At 39.9% G+C, this 19113-nt stretch overlaps 1 protein-coding gene across 1 annotated transcript in view; it reads right to left on the bottom strand.

Annotated features, from left to right (window-relative positions):
• Positions 1–19113, bottom strand: part of AGBL3 (AGBL carboxypeptidase 3) — a 113406-nt gene that overhangs the window by 35260 nt on the left and 59033 nt on the right. The window contains exon 13 of the mRNA XM_055590982.1: positions 2950–3039. Within this exon, the coding sequence (XP_055446957.1) occupies positions 2950–3039 (90 nt within the window). The remainder of the gene's footprint in view (positions 1–2949; positions 3040–19113) is intronic.

Raw genomic sequence — 19113 nt, 5'->3', positions numbered from 1 at the left:
TTTTCACTTTCATGCATTGGAGAAGGAAATGGCAACCCACTCCAGTGTTCTTGCCTGGAGAATCCCAGGGACGGGGGAGCCTGGTGGGCTGCCATCTCTGGGGTCGCACAGAGTCGGACACGACTGAAGCGACTTAGCAGCAGCAGCAGCAGCATGTACTAACTTACTGCTACTAAGCTGCTTTAGTCATGTCCGACTCTGTGCGACCCCATGGACGACAGCTCACCAGGCTCCCCTGTCCCTGGGATTCTCCAGGCAAGAACACTGGAGCGGGTTGCCATTTCCTTCTCCAAAGCATGAAAGTAAAAAGTGAAAGTGAAGTCGCTCAGTTGTGTCTGACTCTTAGCAACCCCATGGACTACAGCCTACCAGGCTCCTCCGTCCATGGGATTTTCCAGGCAAGAGTACTGGAGTGGGGTGCCATTGCCTTCTCCGATGTACTGAAGTGATGTTCAGTCTTTTTATATATTTGCCTTTCCTGTTGTTATTTCCCCTTTCCTATAGATACTTGCTTCTTTTCTATATACAGAAGATCTCTCAATATCTCTTTTAGGTTAGGCTTAGCATTGCTGTACTCTTAGTTTTTGCTTATGTGAGACATTCTTTCTCCATCTATTCTAAATGATACTCTTGCTGGGTGGAGTATCCCAGGTTGCAGAGTTTTCTCTTTCAGGACTTTGACTATATCATGCCACTTACTTCTGACCTGTACAGCTTTTGCAGAGAATTATCAACCTTATATGGGGTTTCCTTGCAACTGACTGTTTTTCTCTTCTTGCCTCGAGAATCCTCTTTAACTTTTGCCATTTTAACTGTGTCTTGGTTTGGGTCTGCTTATCTTCTTTGGGACTCTCTATGCTTCCTATACCTGGATATCTGTTTCCTCTTTTAGATTCTAGGAAATTTTCAGCCATAATTTCTTTAAAAAAAGTTTTGATCCCCTTTTCTCTCTATTCTCCTTCTGGTACCAAAATTATGCATAGGCTGGCATTCTTTATGGGGCTTCCCTGGTGGCTAAGACTGTAAAAAATCTGCCTGCAATTAAGGAGATGTGGGTTTGATCCCTGGGTCGAGAAGATCCCCTAGAGAAGGGAATGGCTACCCACTCCAGTATTCTTGCCTGAAGAATTCCATGGACAGAGGAGCCTGGTCACCTACAGTCCATGTGATCACAAAGAGTTAGACACAACTGAGCAAGGCAGTCTATAATATCCAACAGCTCTTGTATATGGCTTTCATTCCCCCCCACCCCCCAATTTGGCTTTCTGTCTGCTGTTCTGATTGGGTGATTTCCATTATTCTGTCTTCCAGATCACCTGGGTTCAGTAAGGCTCTGCTGCCCTTAACTATGTGCTCTGTCTCAGAGGAGGTGAGTGCTGAAGCAAGTGGGGCCCACGTGGTCACAGTGAACCTGTGCCCGTGAAGTCGCTTGCAGTTCTGCCCAGAGGCAGCCTGAGGTCGTGTCCCTTCTCCATTGTGTTTGTCCCAGACTAGTTCTAGGCTGGGGCTGAGAGGTTGGGGTGCTGTAGCTGCAGGAATGGAGGTCCCTATGCTGCCGCCTGGGGCCCTGGCTGCCTCTGTGGGAGTGCCCCCCAGGGCCTCTCCACCCCACATCCAGCTCCAAGCTGGGGTGTGAGGTGGGGAGGACCAGGGAAAGGAGCCGCTCTGTATTCCTCCTCAGGGATGTCTGGTAGAGACATGTGGTTCTGGGATGCCACTTGGTGTGCATGCCAACAAAGTCTGTTGCCACAGTACCCGTGCCCCCATATGCAGGTTCTGACAGCTTGTGCTCTACTGTGCATGCAGCTTCGGTTGTACAATATAAGAGGTCTTCTGCCCATTTCCCGTCGGTTTTCTGTGAGAACTGTTCCACAGGTGGTTGTATTTTTGATGTGTTTGTGAAGAGAGGTGAGCTCCACATCCTTCTACTCTGCCATCTTGCTGCACTTATGCAAAATTTCTAATAGGAGTGTCACGCTAACAGTGGGGACAGTGGCACTTTTCTTTCAGTGGTACCCCACTTTCAAAGCTAAGATGTAGGTGGGAAGAGGGCAGTAGTCTCAGGTCTTCTCTATGTGCTTCTTCCAGTGTGGAACTAACACTTTACTAACCAAGATAGGGCCAGTTAGGACCAAAGTATTTTCAGTGATGTAGCATCCAAACTAGAGCCTTATTTTCAAGAACGGGTTTTGGACAGATAGAAAGAAGGGAGCCCCCCACCTCTTGGCTGCACTTACCTGGAACTTAGCTTTAGCAATAGGTAGCTGGAGACACAGTAAGAAATTCAAGTGCCCTGCCCCTACTGGTATGATAGCCCTTTGTCTGGTATCTGGGGGGAGAGGGGACCCTGTGTCCTCCACTGCAGAGTATCAGTGAGCTGGGGCCAGGGGGTGTGCAGAGTCTTGATTCAAATACCACAGGTTCTGGGGGTTTTTTTGTTGTTGTTATTTTTTGTTTTTATCATAGTTTAGATTTTCCTGAGTAGATGTTTTTTTCATTTGCTGCATGCCCCAGGACCATTTCCAGAAACTTTAAATTTAAAAAAAATAATACTTTTCACCAATTTTTGCTGGTGAAAGGGTTTCAGAGCTCCTCCTGCTGTCATGATGAAAGGCAATCTCAGCACCACCTGTTTTATACTCTTGTATTCCCCATTAAGTTTTCTAAGTTTTATCTCTTCTTGCTATCCTCTTTGTAAGAGACCTTAAATAGTTTTCTGAGTAAGGTAATTATAAGTGAAATTTAAATATAGAACCTTAATAAGACCCATCTCTCACCTGCCAAGACTCTTTTGTATTTTTATAAATAGTAAGTAATATGAGCAAAATTTTAATCATTAAGTTTTCCTGGGGAAAAATCATTAAGCTTTCCTGGGTGTAAGAGGAAATAACTTGCCATTCTCTTGTTTTTTCCAAACAACCATTAGCAAACATATCAATGAATATTTACCTCTTGTTCTTCTTCTCTGATGTTTTGATGTCTTTCTATGGTAGAGTTTCTTTCCTTCTTTGTTTTTAGTTGTTTTTTCTTGGTTTTTATCTAGGTAAGAGATTCATATTTAATCAATGTATCAAAGATAGTATGTATGCAGATATAAAACTATTTTGAGACTTCTAGGAAGATGAAGTACTTTTTCTTTTCTCTCCTTTCCACTAAGTACAACTAAAACCCCTGGTTGTTATATACAAAGTAAACACAAGAGGCTCTGAAAGGAGAAGAGGAGGCAGATGATGAGGGACTTCAGGAGCAGAAGGGCTGCCCGATGGTGAGTAGTTCTGTGTGTTTTCTTTTTGCCTCATCTATCCCAGCCTTAGAGCTGGAGAAGCCAGAAACCCAGAAGTGCCAATGAGTGAAGATAAAATGCCTGAACACTTCCCAAATTTGATCAAAGATGTGAAGGTAACTATCAAAGAATCTCAGTCAACTTCAAGTAAGATAAAATGCCCACACTAAGTCACATAAACTTTGAAAGCAGTAAGACTGAAGCAAACTGTTACCTGCAAGGGATCCTCAATAAGATCATTGCCAATTTCTCAGAAACTTTGGAAGCCAGAAGACAATGCAGAATTTAAAGGAAAACAAAAACAAAAAAAAAACCCCAGCAGAATGGTCCTTCAAAATTTAGGGAGAAATTAAGACATTTCCAGATAAACAAAAGCTGAGGGAGTTTGTGACCACTTGACATGCCTTGAAAGAAATGCTCAAGGGATTTCTGCAAGGTTAAATGAAAGGGCACTAGGTAGTAACTTGAAGCTGTACAGAAAAATAGAGGTCTAAATGAAGGTAATAAATACATGGGAAATTATGAACATTAGTGTTATTGTAATAATAATTTGAAACAGATCTGTCATCTACATGGAAAAAAGTGTTAGTTGATCAGTTGTGTCCAACTCTTTGGGACTCCATGGACGATAGGCCACCAGGCTCTGTCCATGGGCTTCTCCAGGCAAGAACACTGGAGTGGGTTGCCATGCCCTCCTCCAGGGAATCTTCCCAATCCAGAGATTGAACCCAGGTCTCCTGCATTGCAGGCAGATTTTTTACCATTTGAGCTATCTGGGAAGCCCCACATGATTAAGTCTACATGATTAAAGAGGAAAAAAAAGTAAAGAAAAAAAAAAGCATTTATTAGTCTAAAAGCTAATACTACTATTACTTTAGCCTATAAAATTTTAAGTCACTCAGTTGTGTCTGATCTTTGCGACTCCAAGGACTATAGCCCACCAGGCTCCTTTGTCCATGGAATTTTCAGGCAAGAATACTGCGGTGGGTTGCCATTTCCTTCTCCAGGGGATCTTCCCGACTCAGGGATTGAACCTGGGTGTCCCACATTGTGGGCAGATTCTTTATTGTCTGAGCCACCAAGGAAGCCCTGTAACCCCAAACCTTATTTGTTACGTAATTTAGGAGACTAATACACTTAAAGAAATATTAGTTTATGTTTTTGGGCACACAATGTATAACTACGTAATTCTGTGACATATACAACTGGAAGCGTGGGGGTACAGCTATAAAGGAACAGTTTTTGTATGTTTTGAAGTTAAGTTGGTATCAATTCAAATTAGACTGTTATAACTTTAGGATAGTAAATGTAATCCCCATGGTGAAAGCAAAGAAATGATTTATAAAATATACACAAAAGGAAATAAGAAAGGAACTGAAACATTTCACCACAAAAAATCAACTAAGCACAAAAGAAGACAGTAATGCAGGAAAAGGAGGGACAAAAATACTATAAGGCATATTGAAAACAGCACAAGGACAGAAGTCAGTCTCTGTATCAGGAATTATTTCCATTGGATTAATGGATTAAATGGATATTAATGGATAATAATATGGATATTATTAATGGATAATACATGGATATTATTAATGGATAAATGGATTAAACTCTCTAATCAAAACAGAGCGATTGGGAGAATGGATAAAAACACATGATCCAACTATATGCAGTCTTAAAAGACTCAGAAAGATCCAAACACAGAAACTGGTTGAAAGTGAAAGGAAAGAGATATCCTATGCAAACAGCAACCCACAGAGGCAGAGGTGGCTCTATTAGACAAAGACAGACTAAATTTTAAAACATTACTGGAAACTACTATAAAAGGACATTAAAGGTTAATAAAAAATTCAATACAACAATAATATATAAAAATTATAAATATTTACATACCTAATGATCATCAAAATATATGAAGCAAAATAGAACCAAAGGGAGAAACAGACAGTTCTACAATAATAGTTCAGTCAGTTCAGTTCAGTCGCTCAGTCGTGTCCGACTCTGCGACCCCATGAATTGCAGCACGCCAGGCCTCCCTGTCCATCACCAACTCCCTGAGTTCACTCAGACTCACGTCCATCGAGTCAGTGATGCCATCCAGCCATCTCATCCTCTGTCGTCCCCTTCTCTTCCTGCCCCCAATCCCTCCCAGCATCAGAGTCTTTTCCAATAAGTCAACTCTTCGCCTTCAATACCCTACTTACAATAATATGGAACCAATCAGAAGGTTGTAAGGAAAAAGGATTTAACACATTAAGTCATCTAAACTTAACAGACATACACAGAACACTGTACCCAACAACAACAGAGTATACATTTCTCCTCAGTTGCATATAGGACATTTTTCAGGATAGAACAGATGTTAGTCCACCAGTTGAGTTGTAATACATTTTAATAGATAGTATACAAAGTATCTCCCTCTGACCACAATGGGATGAAGTTAGAAATAAATAACAGAAGAAAATCTAAAATATTCAAAAACTTGTGGAAATTATACACACACTTTTTAAAAAAATGGATCAAAGAAGTCACAAGGGAAATTAGAAAATACAGAGTTGAATAAAAATGAAAACACAACAGAGTGAAATTTATGGGACACAGCATAAGTGGCACTGAGGAGGAAATTTGTATCCATAATCACATTAAAAAACAAATTCACAGATGGCAGAAGGAAGGAAGTAATAAAGATTAGAGCAGAGATAAATAAATGAAATAGAAAAACTGAAGAAAATGAATCAAAAGGTCAACAAGGTTGACAAATCTTTAGCTAAATGGACTAAGGAAAAAAAAGACAAATTACTAAAATAAGAAATGAAAGTGAGGATATTAGTATCAATTCTACACAAATATAAAGGGTTATAACAAAGTCTTGTGAACAAGTGTATGCCAACAAGTTGGATAACCAAGATGAAATGAATAAATTCCTAGAAACACAGAACTTACCAAGAGCATCTCATGAAGAAATAGAAAATATGAATAGACAAGTAACTAGGTTAAGGAGACTGAAATCAGTAATCAAAATTCTCCCAACTAACAATAAAGCCCCGATGGTTTGTTGGGTGAATTCCACCAAATACTTAAAGAACAACTAATGCTGATCTTTCTCAAACATTTCTAAAAAATTTTGAAGAGGAAGGAACATTTTGTAATTTATAAGGCCAGAGTTACCCTGATACCAAAGCTAAACAAAGACACTACAAACAAGAAAAGGAAGCTATATAGACCAGTATCCCTTATGAACACGCTCATCATCACTAATAATTAGGGAAATGCAAATCAAAGCCACAGTGAGGTGGTATCTCATACCTGTTAGAATGGCCAATATTAAAAAACAAACAAACCAGAAAATAACGAGTGCTTGCAAGCATGTAGGTACAGTAGAGCCTGCATGCACTGTTGGTGGGAATGTAAAATGGTATAACTGCTGTGAAAAACAGTATGGAGGTTCCTCAAAAAATTGAAAGTAGAATCACTGTAGGATCCAGTAGTTTCCTTTTGGGGTACACACCCAAAAGAATGAAGAGCAGCAGCATCTTGAGGAGATGTGTGATCATATTCACAACAGCTAGAATGTGGAAGCAACCTTAAGTTTCCACTGAGAGATGAGTTAGCAAAATTCAGTGTAAACATACAATCGAATATTATTTAGCCTTATAAAGGAAAGAAATTCTGAAATATGCTACAATATAGATGAACCTTGAGGACATCATGCTCGATGAAATAAGCCAGTCACAAAAAGACAAACATTGTGCAATTCCACTTATATGAGGTACTTAGCATGGCAAAATACATGAAGAAAGAAGAGTATACAGTGGTTTCCAAGAGACATGGGAGCAGAGAATGGGGAGTTATTAAAGGCTGTAGATTTTGCTTTTCAAGATGATAAGAGTTATGGGATGGTGGTGATGGTTGTACAACAGTGTGAATGTACTTGTACCAATGAATTATACAGTTAAAAAGGGTTAAGATGGTCAATGTTATGTGTAATTTTACTACAATAAAAAAAACAATCAATCTCTCTATTTTTGAGGGGCTACTGGAAAAGAGGGTATATACCAGACTTAGAATTGTGAGAATGAGAGGCTAGAATTCCATTTTGCCCGCAAGAGAGGAGAGTCTGAGAATAGAACCAACCCAGAAGAGGCAGAAATAACATTAAAATGGAGAAAAAACTTTGCATCCTGGTGATATTCTTTGAGCCCCTTATTTAAGCCATGGCTAAAGCCAGCCTTATCCCTAGACTATTTCCCTTACTAAACTGACCAATTCCCCTTTTAGCTAAGCCATCTTTTGGAATAGTTTTTTGTTTCTTTGCAATGGATGGACTTCTGATACACACCCTCAGAATATGATTTAGTAGGTAGAGAAGAAAACAATCTCCATGTCACTAAGTGGAAGCTCCATCTTGTTGCTCAGGCCTGGAATTCTGGAGACCTCTTTCTCTCCTTTGTATTTTTCAAATTTGTACCCAAGCCATCAGCAAATTCTCTAGACTCTGTCAGATGTATCTAACATCTGGTCACGTCTCATCATCTCTACAGCTACCACCTTGGTCCAGCTACCACTTCTTCTTGCCTGGGTAACTGCAATAGCCCCTTAAATGGTTTCCCCTCGTGATTCATCGTTCTGCTCTCAACACAGCAGCCAAAGTGACCTTGCTGATACAAAGCCCATGTTACTTCTCTAACCCAAACTCTCCAAACTCAAGAGTAAAAACTGAAGTCCTAAGCCAGGTTTTACATGATCTATTCCACCTGCTCCCCAGTGTCCAACACCTATTTCACGTTCTCTTACTCCTGTTCTCTTTGTTCAATCTTCTCTACCCAGATTAGTATCCTTGGTCTTCCAAAAGATAACAGACATGTTCCTTCCTCATGGCCTTTGCACTTCTATTACTCCTAGTCTAGGAATAGGTCCCTCCTAGATCATTCCCCGAGTTTTACTCTCCTTACTCCCTTGATGTTAGATTTGGACATAGGAATTTATTTAGCCAGTGGAATGATACAAGGGAACTTTAAACATACTTTCATGGTTTGGCATGCCTCCTGAACTCTTGTGATTTACCATGAGAGAAACAATGAGAGAACATGCCCCAGCTGGCTGCTGGTATCTATGGAGAAGGAAGAAATGTTTACCAGACCTGAATCAGCCCACAGTCTGGACCTGAGTTCAGTGGATCCCTGGTCAGTCCAATATAGCCATAGATGACCCCCAAACAGGAAAAAAGATATTTGCTAATATAAGCTATTGACATTCTGAGAATTGTTTTAATGAATAAAATATGAATAGTTTAGACCTGATACCTAAAAGTAGGATGCTGTCCTAATAAAACCTAAACTATGTGGCAATCATTGGCTTGGTGACTAAATAACAGGTGATTACAGGAAGGCAGAAAACACAAGTTATGTAGAGGTGACACATTTAGTGAAACTGCCTTCTGTGAGAGAAGATGTGCCTAACAAACCTGAGTCACTGGACAAAGAGACTTTGAGGCACAAAGTTTATAGAGTTATGAGTGGGTGGTTGCTAGCTTCATTTGATAAGGTGCTACAAGAAAGAAATCAGCTCAAAAATACTTGAATAAAAAAATGGAATTGAGAGGGAAAACAGCCCCAAATTCTAGAATTTGTAGGTTGGCTTCAATATAACCTTGAGACAAAGATCAAATCAACATTAATGGCTTTCACATCTGTGGTAGACAATCTCTAAGATGACCTCTGATGATCCCCATCTGTTAGCATTCATGCTCTCCTGTGGCCCTAGGTATTGGGCTCAACCTGGTGACTCACTTCTAATGCATGGTATACGGCAAAAGCGATGGGATTCTGCTTCTGGGATGAGGCTACAGGGAGACTGTGCCTCTAGCCTGTGTGCCCTCTTCTGCTGTCTTACTTGCTCATTCACATGAAAGCCAGATACGTGTTGTGAGCTGTCATACAAGAAGCACACATGGTAAGGAACCAAGGGAGACTTCAGCCCTCAGCCAACAAGGAACTGAGTCCCTCAGCTCAGCAGCCTGTGAGGAGCTGAATCTTATCACCAACCATGTAAGTGAACACGAGAAATGGATCCTTCCTCAGTCAAGTCTTCGTAATTCCACAGCCTTGCCAATACCTTCATTGCAGTCTTTTCAGAGAACTTAGGAACCCAGATAAGTCACTCCTGGATTCTGACCCACAGAGACTGTGTGATAATAAATGTTTATCATTTGAAGTTGCAGAGGTTTGGGGTAATTAGCTACTCAGCAAGAGGAAATGAATACAATATCTGTCTTGGTCCATTCACCTGCTCTAACAAAACAGTTACCATAGACTGGGTGTCTAATAAAAAAGGAAATTTATTTCTCATATTTCTGAGGCTGGAAGGTTGAGATGAGGATGTGGTATGGTCAGGTGAGAGCTTCTTTTTGGTTTGTGGACTGTCTGTTGCATCCTAACAAGGCAGAAGGGGCTAGGGATCTCTCTGGGCCCTCTTTTACAAGGTGCTAATCCCATTCAGATGGCTAGGCCCTCATGACATAATCACCCCCCAAAGGCCCCACCTTCTAATAATAATACTGGGCATTATAATGTCAACATATGACTTCTGGGAGACAGAAGTATCCAGACCATTCCACCACTAAACCTCCCATACTGACATCCTTCTCAAAAGCAAACTTCATTCATTCCATCCCAACAACCCCTAATGTCTTAACTCATTCCAGTATCAACTCTAAACTCCAAAGTCCTAGCTAAATATCATCTAAATCAGATATGGATGAAACTCAAAATACGATTCATCCTAAGGTAGATTTCCTGTCCAGTTGTGAAACTATGACCAAGTTATGTGCTTCCAAAGTACCACCGAGGGACAGGCATAGGATAGACATTCCCATTGTAAAAGGGAGAAAAAGCAAAGAAGGATGAGGTGATGGGTCCCAGGCAAACACAAAACCTAGTAAAGCAGATTCAGTGAGATCTTCATGGTCATGAATAATCCTCGTGCCTCCGTGATCTGCCTTCTGGACCCACTGGGGTGGCAGTATCATCCAGCAGCTTGGCAGGCTGCCACTCATACATGGCTCTCTGTCAGTACTCTGTCCACACCACAGTGCACAGCTCCAGACAGCCTACCTCCATGGCCTTCAATGGAAGCCATCTGCCCTGTTAAAACCTAGGCGTTAGCGTCCCTGATGATCTCTTAGTCCCTTTGGGGCTTTTAAAAATTTATCTTGCTGGGGGGAGGAGCCAAGATGGCGGAGGAGTAGGACGGGGAGAACACTTTCTCCCCCACAAATTTATCAAAAGAGCATTTAAACATCGAGTAAATTCCACAAAACAACTTCTGAATGCCGGCAGAGGACATCAGGCACCCAGAAAAGCAGCCCAACTCTTCGAAAGGAGGTAGGAAAAAATATAAAAGACAAAAAAAGAGACAAAAGAGGGAGGGACGGACTTCCGTCCCGGGAAGGGAGTCTTAAAAAGAGAGAAGTTTCCAAACACCAGGAAACCCTCTCACTGCCGAATCTGTGCCGAGCTTTGGAAGCACAGAGGGCAACATAAAAGGGAGGGGAAAAAAATAAATAAATAAAAAAATAAACAATTAAAAATCGCGGATTGTGAGCCCTACGGTAACTCCCCCAGCGGAGAAGCAGCGCAGACGCCTGCACACGCCATTAGCAAGCGGGGGCTGGGCAGGGAAGTGCGGCGCGGGCTGTGTCCCTTAGAGTAAGAATCGGGCCGAATGTCCTGAGCGCTATCTGAGCGAAATAATTTGGGCTAGCAAACCAGACTGTGGGATATCTACCACGCGAAAAGCCAGCCCTAACCTAAGACACCGCCAGGCCCACGCACAGAACAAAGGACTGAACAGAGATAGTCGGCTGCAGACCTTCCCCCTCCGGTGACAGGCAGCCAGAGCCAGAAGGGGGCAATCGCAGCCCCAGAGAGACACTATCTATAAAACTGTAAGCAGGCTTCTTTGCTAACTAAAACTTCTTGGGGGTCTGGACGGTCAACATCTGCCTGAGAAGGTGCGCCGGTTTTACACCCAGATAACCGAGTGGCGGGGAGGCGATAAGTCGCAGCATTGGCGCCCGCCAAACACCTCATCACCTGAGCTGCTCGGATCTGGGAAGAACACAAAACGCAGGCCCAACCGAGTCTGCGCCTCTGAGGACTACCTGAGTGCCTGAACCTGAGCGGCTTGGACCTGGGAGCTCAGCCCAGGGCCGGCCTCTGATTGTTCCCGGCGGAACAACCTAGAGCCCAAGCAGTGTGGGCAGGGAGGCTACACGCGCCGTGAGCGGGGGCAGACCCAGTGTGGCTGAGGCACTGCGAGCGCACGCCAGTGTTATCTGTTTGCAGCACCCCTCCCTCCCTCCCCACGGAGCGGCTGAACAAGTGAGCCTAAATAAAATAAAAAAAAATAGTGTCCTCCACCGTCCCCTTTGTGTCAGGGCAGGAACCAGACACTGAAGAGACCAGCAAACAGAAGAAGCTATAACAGAGGGAAACGCCTTGGAAGCTACAGGCCATAGATTAAAACCCTGTGGTTACTACGGATTACATAGGAAGGGGCCTATAGATCTTGAGAAATATAAGTCGGACTAAGGAACTGCCAAAAATGAACTGAACCCACAATACTCACAACAAAACCAGAGAAAGACCTAGATATATTTTTACTATTTTTACGATCAATCTTTCTTTCTTTTTTTTTTTTATTAAAAAAAATTTTTTTAAGTCCTCTATTGTCCTTTAATTTTCACTTTTATAACTATTACTTTGCAAAAAAAAAAAAAAAAAGACCCTTTTTTTTTTTTTTTTTCTTCTTCAGCAAACTTCATATATATATTTTATAATTTTTTGACTGTGGTTTTTTTTTTTTTCTTTTTCTTTTTTCTTTTTCTTCTTTTCTTTAACATTGTATTTTTGAAATTCCAAACTCTACTCTAGATTTTTAATTTTAGCCTTTTGATATATGTTATCAATTTTGTACCTATAGTTTTTTTCATAATTTCTGTGACTTTTTTTTTCCCTCTGTTTCTTTCTCTTCTTCTTTTATATAACATCGTATATCTGCAATTTCAAACTCTATTCAAGATTTTTAATTTATGCTTTTTGGTAGTTGATATCAATTTTGTACCTGTATTTTCTTTATAATTTTTGCGACATTGTTTTTGTTGGTTTGTTTGTTTTCTCTCTTTATTTTTCTTCTTCTTCTTTTTTTTTTTTTTTTTTAACGTTGTATTTTTGAAATTCCAAACTCTACTCTAGATTTTTAATTTTTGCTTTTTGGTATTAGTTATCAATTTTGTACCTGTAGTTTCTTTATTACTTTCACGACCTTGTTTGTTTTTCTTTGTTCGTTTTTTCTCTCTTTCTTTTCCTTCTTCTTTTCATTAACATCGCATTTTTGAAATTCCAAACTCTACTCTAGATTTCTAATTTTTGTTTTTATGTATTTGTTACCAATTTTGTACCTTTAAGAACCCAATCTTCAGGACCCATTTTTCACTAGTGTACGAGATTACTGGCTTGACTGCTCTCTCTCCCTTTGGACTCTCCATTTTCTCCACCAGGTCACCTGTATCTCCTCCCTAACCCCTCTCTACTCTACCCAACTCTGTGAATTTCTGTGTGTTCCAGACGGTGGAGAACACTTAAGGAACTGATTACTGGCTGGATCTGTCTCCCTCCTTTTCATTTTCCCCTTTTATCCTTCTGGCCACCTCTGTCTCCTGTCTCCTTCTTCTCTTCTCTGTATAACTCCGTGAACATCTCTGAGCGGTCCAGTTGTGGAGTGCACATAAGGAAGTGACTACTGGCTAGCCCACTCTCTCCACTATGGATTCCACCTCATCTCATTTGGGTCACCTCTAACTCCCTCCTCCCTCTTCTCTTCTCCATGTAACGCTGTGAACCTCTCTGGGTGACCCTCACAGTAGAGAAACTTTTCATCTTTAACGTAGATGTTTTATCAGTGGTGCTGTATAGAAGGAGAAGTTTTGAAACTACTGTAAAATTAAGACCGATAACTGGAAGTAGGAGGCTTAAGTCCAAACCCTGACTCCAGGGAACTCCTGACTCCAAGGAACATTAATTGACAGGAGCTCATCAAACGCCTCCATACCGACACTGAAACCAAGCACCACACAAGGGCCAACAAGTTCCAGGGAAAGACATAATAAGCAAATTCTCCAGCAACAAACGAACACAGCCCTGAGCTTCAAGACACAGGCTGCCCAAAGTCACCCCCAAACCACAGACATCTCATAACTCATTACTGGACATTTCATTACACTCCAGAGAGAAGAAATACAGCTCCATCCACCAGAACATCGACACAAGCTTCCCTAACCAGGAAACCTTGACAAGCCACCTGTACAAACCCACACACAGCGAGGAAACGCCACAATAAAGAGAACTCCACAAACTGCCAGAATACAGAAAGGACACCCCAAACTCAGCAATTTAAACAAGATGAAGAGACAGAGGAATACCCAGCAGATAAAGGAACAGGATAAATGCCCACCAAACCAAACAAAAGAGGAAGAGATAGGGAATCTACCTGATAAAGAATTCCGAATAATGATAGTGAAATTGATCCAAAATCTTGAAATTAAAATGGAATCACAGATAAATAGCCTGGAGGCAAGGATTGAGAAGATGCAAGAAAGGTTTAACAAGGACTTAGAAGAAATAAAAAAGAGTCAATATATAATGAATAATGCAATAAGTGAAATTAAAAACACTCTGGAGGCAACAAATAGTAGAATAACAGAGGCAGAAGATAGGATTAGTGAATTAGAAGATAGAATGGTGGAAATAAATGAATCAGAGAGGATAAAAGAAAAACGAATTAAAAGAAATGAGGACAATCTCAGAGACCTCCAGGACAATATTAAACGCTACAACATTCGAATCATAGGGATCCCAGAAGAAGAAGACAAAAAGAAAGACCATGAGAAAATACTTGAGGAGATAATAGTTGAAAACTTCCCTAAAATGGGGAAGGAAATAATCACCCAAGTCCAAGAAACCCAGAGAGTCCCAAACAGGATAAACCCAAGGCGAAACACCCCAAGACACATAGTAATCAAATTAACAAAGATCAAACACAAAGAACAAATATTAAAAGCAGCAAGGGAAAAACAACAAATAACACACAGGGGAATTCCCATAAGGATAACAGCTGATCTTTCAATAGAAACTCTTCAAGCCAGGAGGGAATAGCAAGACATACTTAAAGTGATGAAAGAAAATAACCTACAGCCCAGATTATTGTACCCAGCAAGGATCTCATTCAAGTATGAAGGAGAAATCAAAAGCTTTTCAGACAAGCAAAAGCTGAGAGAATTCTGCACCACCAAACCAGCTCTCCAACAAATACTAAAGGATATTCTCTAGACAGGAAACACAAAAATTGTGTATAAATTCGAACCCAAAACAATAAAGTAAATGGCAACGGGGTCATACTTACCAGTAATTACCTTAAACGTAAATGGGTTGAATGCTCCAACCAAAAGACAAAGACTGGCTGAATGGATACAAAAACAAGACCCCTGCATATGTTGTCTACAAGAGACCCACCTCAAAACAGGAGACACATACAGACTGAAAGTGAAGGGCTGGAAAAAGATTTTCCATGCGAATAGGGACCAAAAGAAAGCAGGAGTAGCAATACTCATATCAGATAAAATAGACTTTAAAACAAAGACTGTGAAAAGAGACAAAGATGGTCACTACATAATGATCAAAGGATCAATCCAAGAAGAAGATATAACAATTCTAAATATATATGCACCCAACACGGGAGCACCACAGTATGTAAGACAAATGCTAACAAGTATGAAAGAAGAAATTAACAATAACACAATAATAGTGGGAGACTTTAATACCCCACTCACACCTATGGATAGATCAACTAAACAGAAAATTAACAAGGAAACACAAACTTTAAATGATACAATAGACCAGTTAGACCTAATTGATATCTATAGGACATTTCATCCCAAAACAATGAATTTCACCTTTTTCTCAAGCGCACATGGAACCTTCTCCAGGATAGATCACATCCTGGGCCATAAAGCTAGCCTTGGTAAATTCAAAAAAATAGAAATCATTCCAAGCATCTTTTCTGACCACAATGCAGTAAGATTAGATCTCAATTAAAGGAGAAAAACTATTAAAAAATCCAACATATGGAGGCTGAACAACACACTGCTGAATAACCAACAAATCACAGAAGAAATCAAAAAAGAAATCAAAATTTGCATAGAAACGAATGAAAATGAAAACACAACAACCCAAAACCTGTGGGACACGGTAAAAGCAGTCCTAAGGGGAAAGTTCATAGCAATACAGGCACACCTCAAGAAACAAGAAAAAAGTCAAATAAATAACCTAACTCTACACCTAAAGCAACTAGAAAAGGAAGAAATGAAGAACCCCAGGGTTAGTAGAAGGAAAGAAATCTTAAAAATTAGAGCAGAAATAAATGCAAAAGAAACAAAAGAGACCATAGCAAAAATCAACAAAACCAAAAGCTGGTTCTTTGAAAGGATAAATAAAATTGACAAACCATTAGCCAGACTCATCAAGAAACAAAGGGAGAAAAATCAAATCAATAAAATTAGAAATGAAAATGGAGAGATCACAACAGACAACACAGAAATACAAAGGATCATAAGAGACTACTATCAACAATTATATGCCAATAAAATGGACAACGAGGAAGAAATGGACAAATTCTTAGAAAAGTACAACTTTCCAAAACTCGATCAGGAAGAAATAGAAAATCTTAACAGACCCATCACAAGCACGGAAATTGAAACTGTAAAAAAAAAATCTTCCAGCAAACAAAAGCCCAGGTCCAGACGGCTTCACAGCTGAATTCTACCAAAAATTTAGAGAAGAGCTAACACCTATCCTGCTCAAACTCTTCCAGAAAATTGCAGAGGATGGTAAACTTCCAAACTCATTCTATGAGGCCACCATCACCCTAATACCAAAACCTGACAAAGATCCCACAAAAAAAGAAAACTACAGGCCAATATCACTGATGAACATAGATGCAAAAATCCTTAACAAAATTCTAGCAATCAGAATCCAACAACACATTAAAAAGATCATACACCATGACCAAGTGGGCTTTATCCCAGGGATGCAAGGATTCTTCAATATCCGCAAATCAATCAATGTAATACACCACATCAACAAATTGAAAAATAAAAACCATATGATTATCTCAATAGATGCAGAGAAAGCCTTTGACAAAATTCAACATCCATTTATGATCAAAACTCTCCAGAAAGCAGGAATAGAAGGAACATACCTCAACATAATCAAAGCTATATATGACAAACCCACAGCAAACATTATCCTCAATGGTGAAAAATTGAAAGCATTTCCTCTAAAGTCAAGAACAAGACAAGGGTGCCCACTTTCACCATTACTATTCAACATAGTTTTGGAAGTTTTGGCCATAGCAATCAGAACAGAAAAAGAAATAAAAGGAATCCAAATTGGAAAAGAAGAAGTAAAGCTCTCACTGTTTGCAGATGACATGATCCTCTACATAGAAAACCCTAAAGACTCCACCAGAAAATTACTAGAACTAATCAATGACTATAGTAAAGTTGCAGGATATAAAATCAACACACAGAAATCCCTTGCATTCCTATACACTAATAATGAGAAAACAGAAAGAGAAATTAAGGAAACAATTCCATTCACCATTGCAACGGAAAGAATAAAATACTTAGGAATATATCTACCTAAAGAATCTAAAGACCTATATATAGAAAACTATAAAACACTGGTGAAAGAAATCAAAGAGGACACTAACAGATGGAGAAATATACCATGTTCATGGATTGGAAGAATCAATGTAGTGAAAATGAGTATACTACCCAAAGCAATCTATAGATTCAATGCAATCCCTATCAAGCTACCAACAGCATTCTTCACAGAGCTAGAACAAATAATTTCACAATTTGTATGGAAAAACAAAAAACCTCGAATAGCCAAAGCGATCTTGAGAAAGAAGAATGGAACTGGAGGAATCAACCTACCTGACTTCAGGCTCTACTACAAAGCCACAGTTATCAAGACAGTATGGTACTGGCACAAAGACAGAAATATAGATCAATGGAACAAAATAGAAAGCCCAGAGATAAATCCACGCACATATGGACACCTTATCTTCGACAAAGGAGGCAAGAATATACAATGGATTAAAGACAATCTCTTTAACAAGTTGTGCTGGGAACTCTGGTCAACCACTTGTAAAAGAATGAAACTAGAACACTTTCTAACACCATACACAAAAATAAACTCAAAATGGATTAAAGATCTAAACGTAAGACCAGAAACTATAAAACTCCTAGAGGAGAACATAGGCAAAACACTCTCTGACATACATCACAGCAGGATCCTCTATGACCCACCTCCCAGAATATTGGAAGTAAAAGCAAAAATAAACAAATGGGACCTAATTAACCTTAAAAGCTTCTGCACATCAAAGGAAACTATTAGCAAGGTGAAAAGACAGCCTTCAGAATGGGAGAAGATAATAGCAAATGAAGCAACTGACAAACAACTAATCTCGAGAATATACAAGCAACTCCTCCAGCTCAACTCCAGAAAAATAAATGACCCAATCAAAAAATGGGCCAAAGAACTAAACAGACATTTCTCCAAAGAAGACATACAGATGGCTAACAAACACATGAAAAGATGCTCAACATCACTCATTATCAGAGAAATGCAAATCAAAACCACTATGAGGTACCATTGCACACCAGTCAGAATGGCTGCGATCCAAAAGTCTACAAGTAATAAATGCTGGAGAGGGTGTGGAGAAAAGGGAACCCTCTTACACTGTTGGTGGGAATGCAAACTAGTACAGCCACTATGGAGAACAGTGTGGAGATTCCTTAAAAATCTGGAAATAGACATGCCTTATGATCCAGCAATCCCACTGCTGGGCATACACACTGAGAAAACCAGAAGGGAAAGAGACACGAGTACCCCAATGTTCATCGCAGCACTGTTTATAATAGCCAGGACATGGAAGCAACCTAGATGTCCATCAGCAGATGAATAGATAAGCAAGCTGTGGTACATATACACAATGGAGTATTATTCAGCCATTAAAAAGAATACATTTGAATCAGTTCTAATGAGGTGGATGAAACTGGAGCCTATTATACAGAGTGAAGTAAGCCAGAAAGAAAAACACCAATACAGTATACTAACGCATATATATGGAATTTAGAAAGATGGTAGCAATAACCCTGTGTACGAGACAGCAAAAGAGACACTGATGTATAGAACAGTCTTATGGACTCTGTGGGAGAGGGAGAGGGTGGGAAGAGTTGGGAGAATGGCATTGAAACATGTAAAATATCATGTATGAAATGAGTTGCCAGTCCAGGTTCGATGCACGATACTGAATGCTTGGTGCTGGTGCACTGGGACGACCCAGAGGGATGGAATGGGGAGGGAGGAGGGAGGAGGGTTCAGGATGGGGAACACATGTATACCTGTGGCGGATTCATTTTGATGTTTGGCAAATCTAATACAGTTATGTAAAGTTTAAAAATAAAATAAAATTAAAAAAAAAAAAACACATAAAAATTTATCTTGCTGACACAAACAGATGGAAAAATACACTGTGTTCTTGGATTAGAAGAATTAATATTGTTAAAATGACCATAACTATCTATGGTAACCTACATATTCAATGCAATCCCTATCAAAATACCAATGGCACTTTTCACAGAACTAGAATAATTAAAAAATTTGTATGCAAACACAGAAGACCCTGAATAGCCAAAACAATCTTGAGAA

This window comes from Bubalus kerabau, chromosome 8 (genome assembly GCF_029407905.1).
Source record: "Bubalus kerabau isolate K-KA32 ecotype Philippines breed swamp buffalo chromosome 8, PCC_UOA_SB_1v2, whole genome shotgun sequence".
In the NCBI taxonomy this organism is placed as follows: Eukaryota; Metazoa; Chordata; class Mammalia; order Artiodactyla; family Bovidae; genus Bubalus; species Bubalus kerabau.
This window is presented reverse-complemented; position numbering and strand designations above follow the sequence as displayed.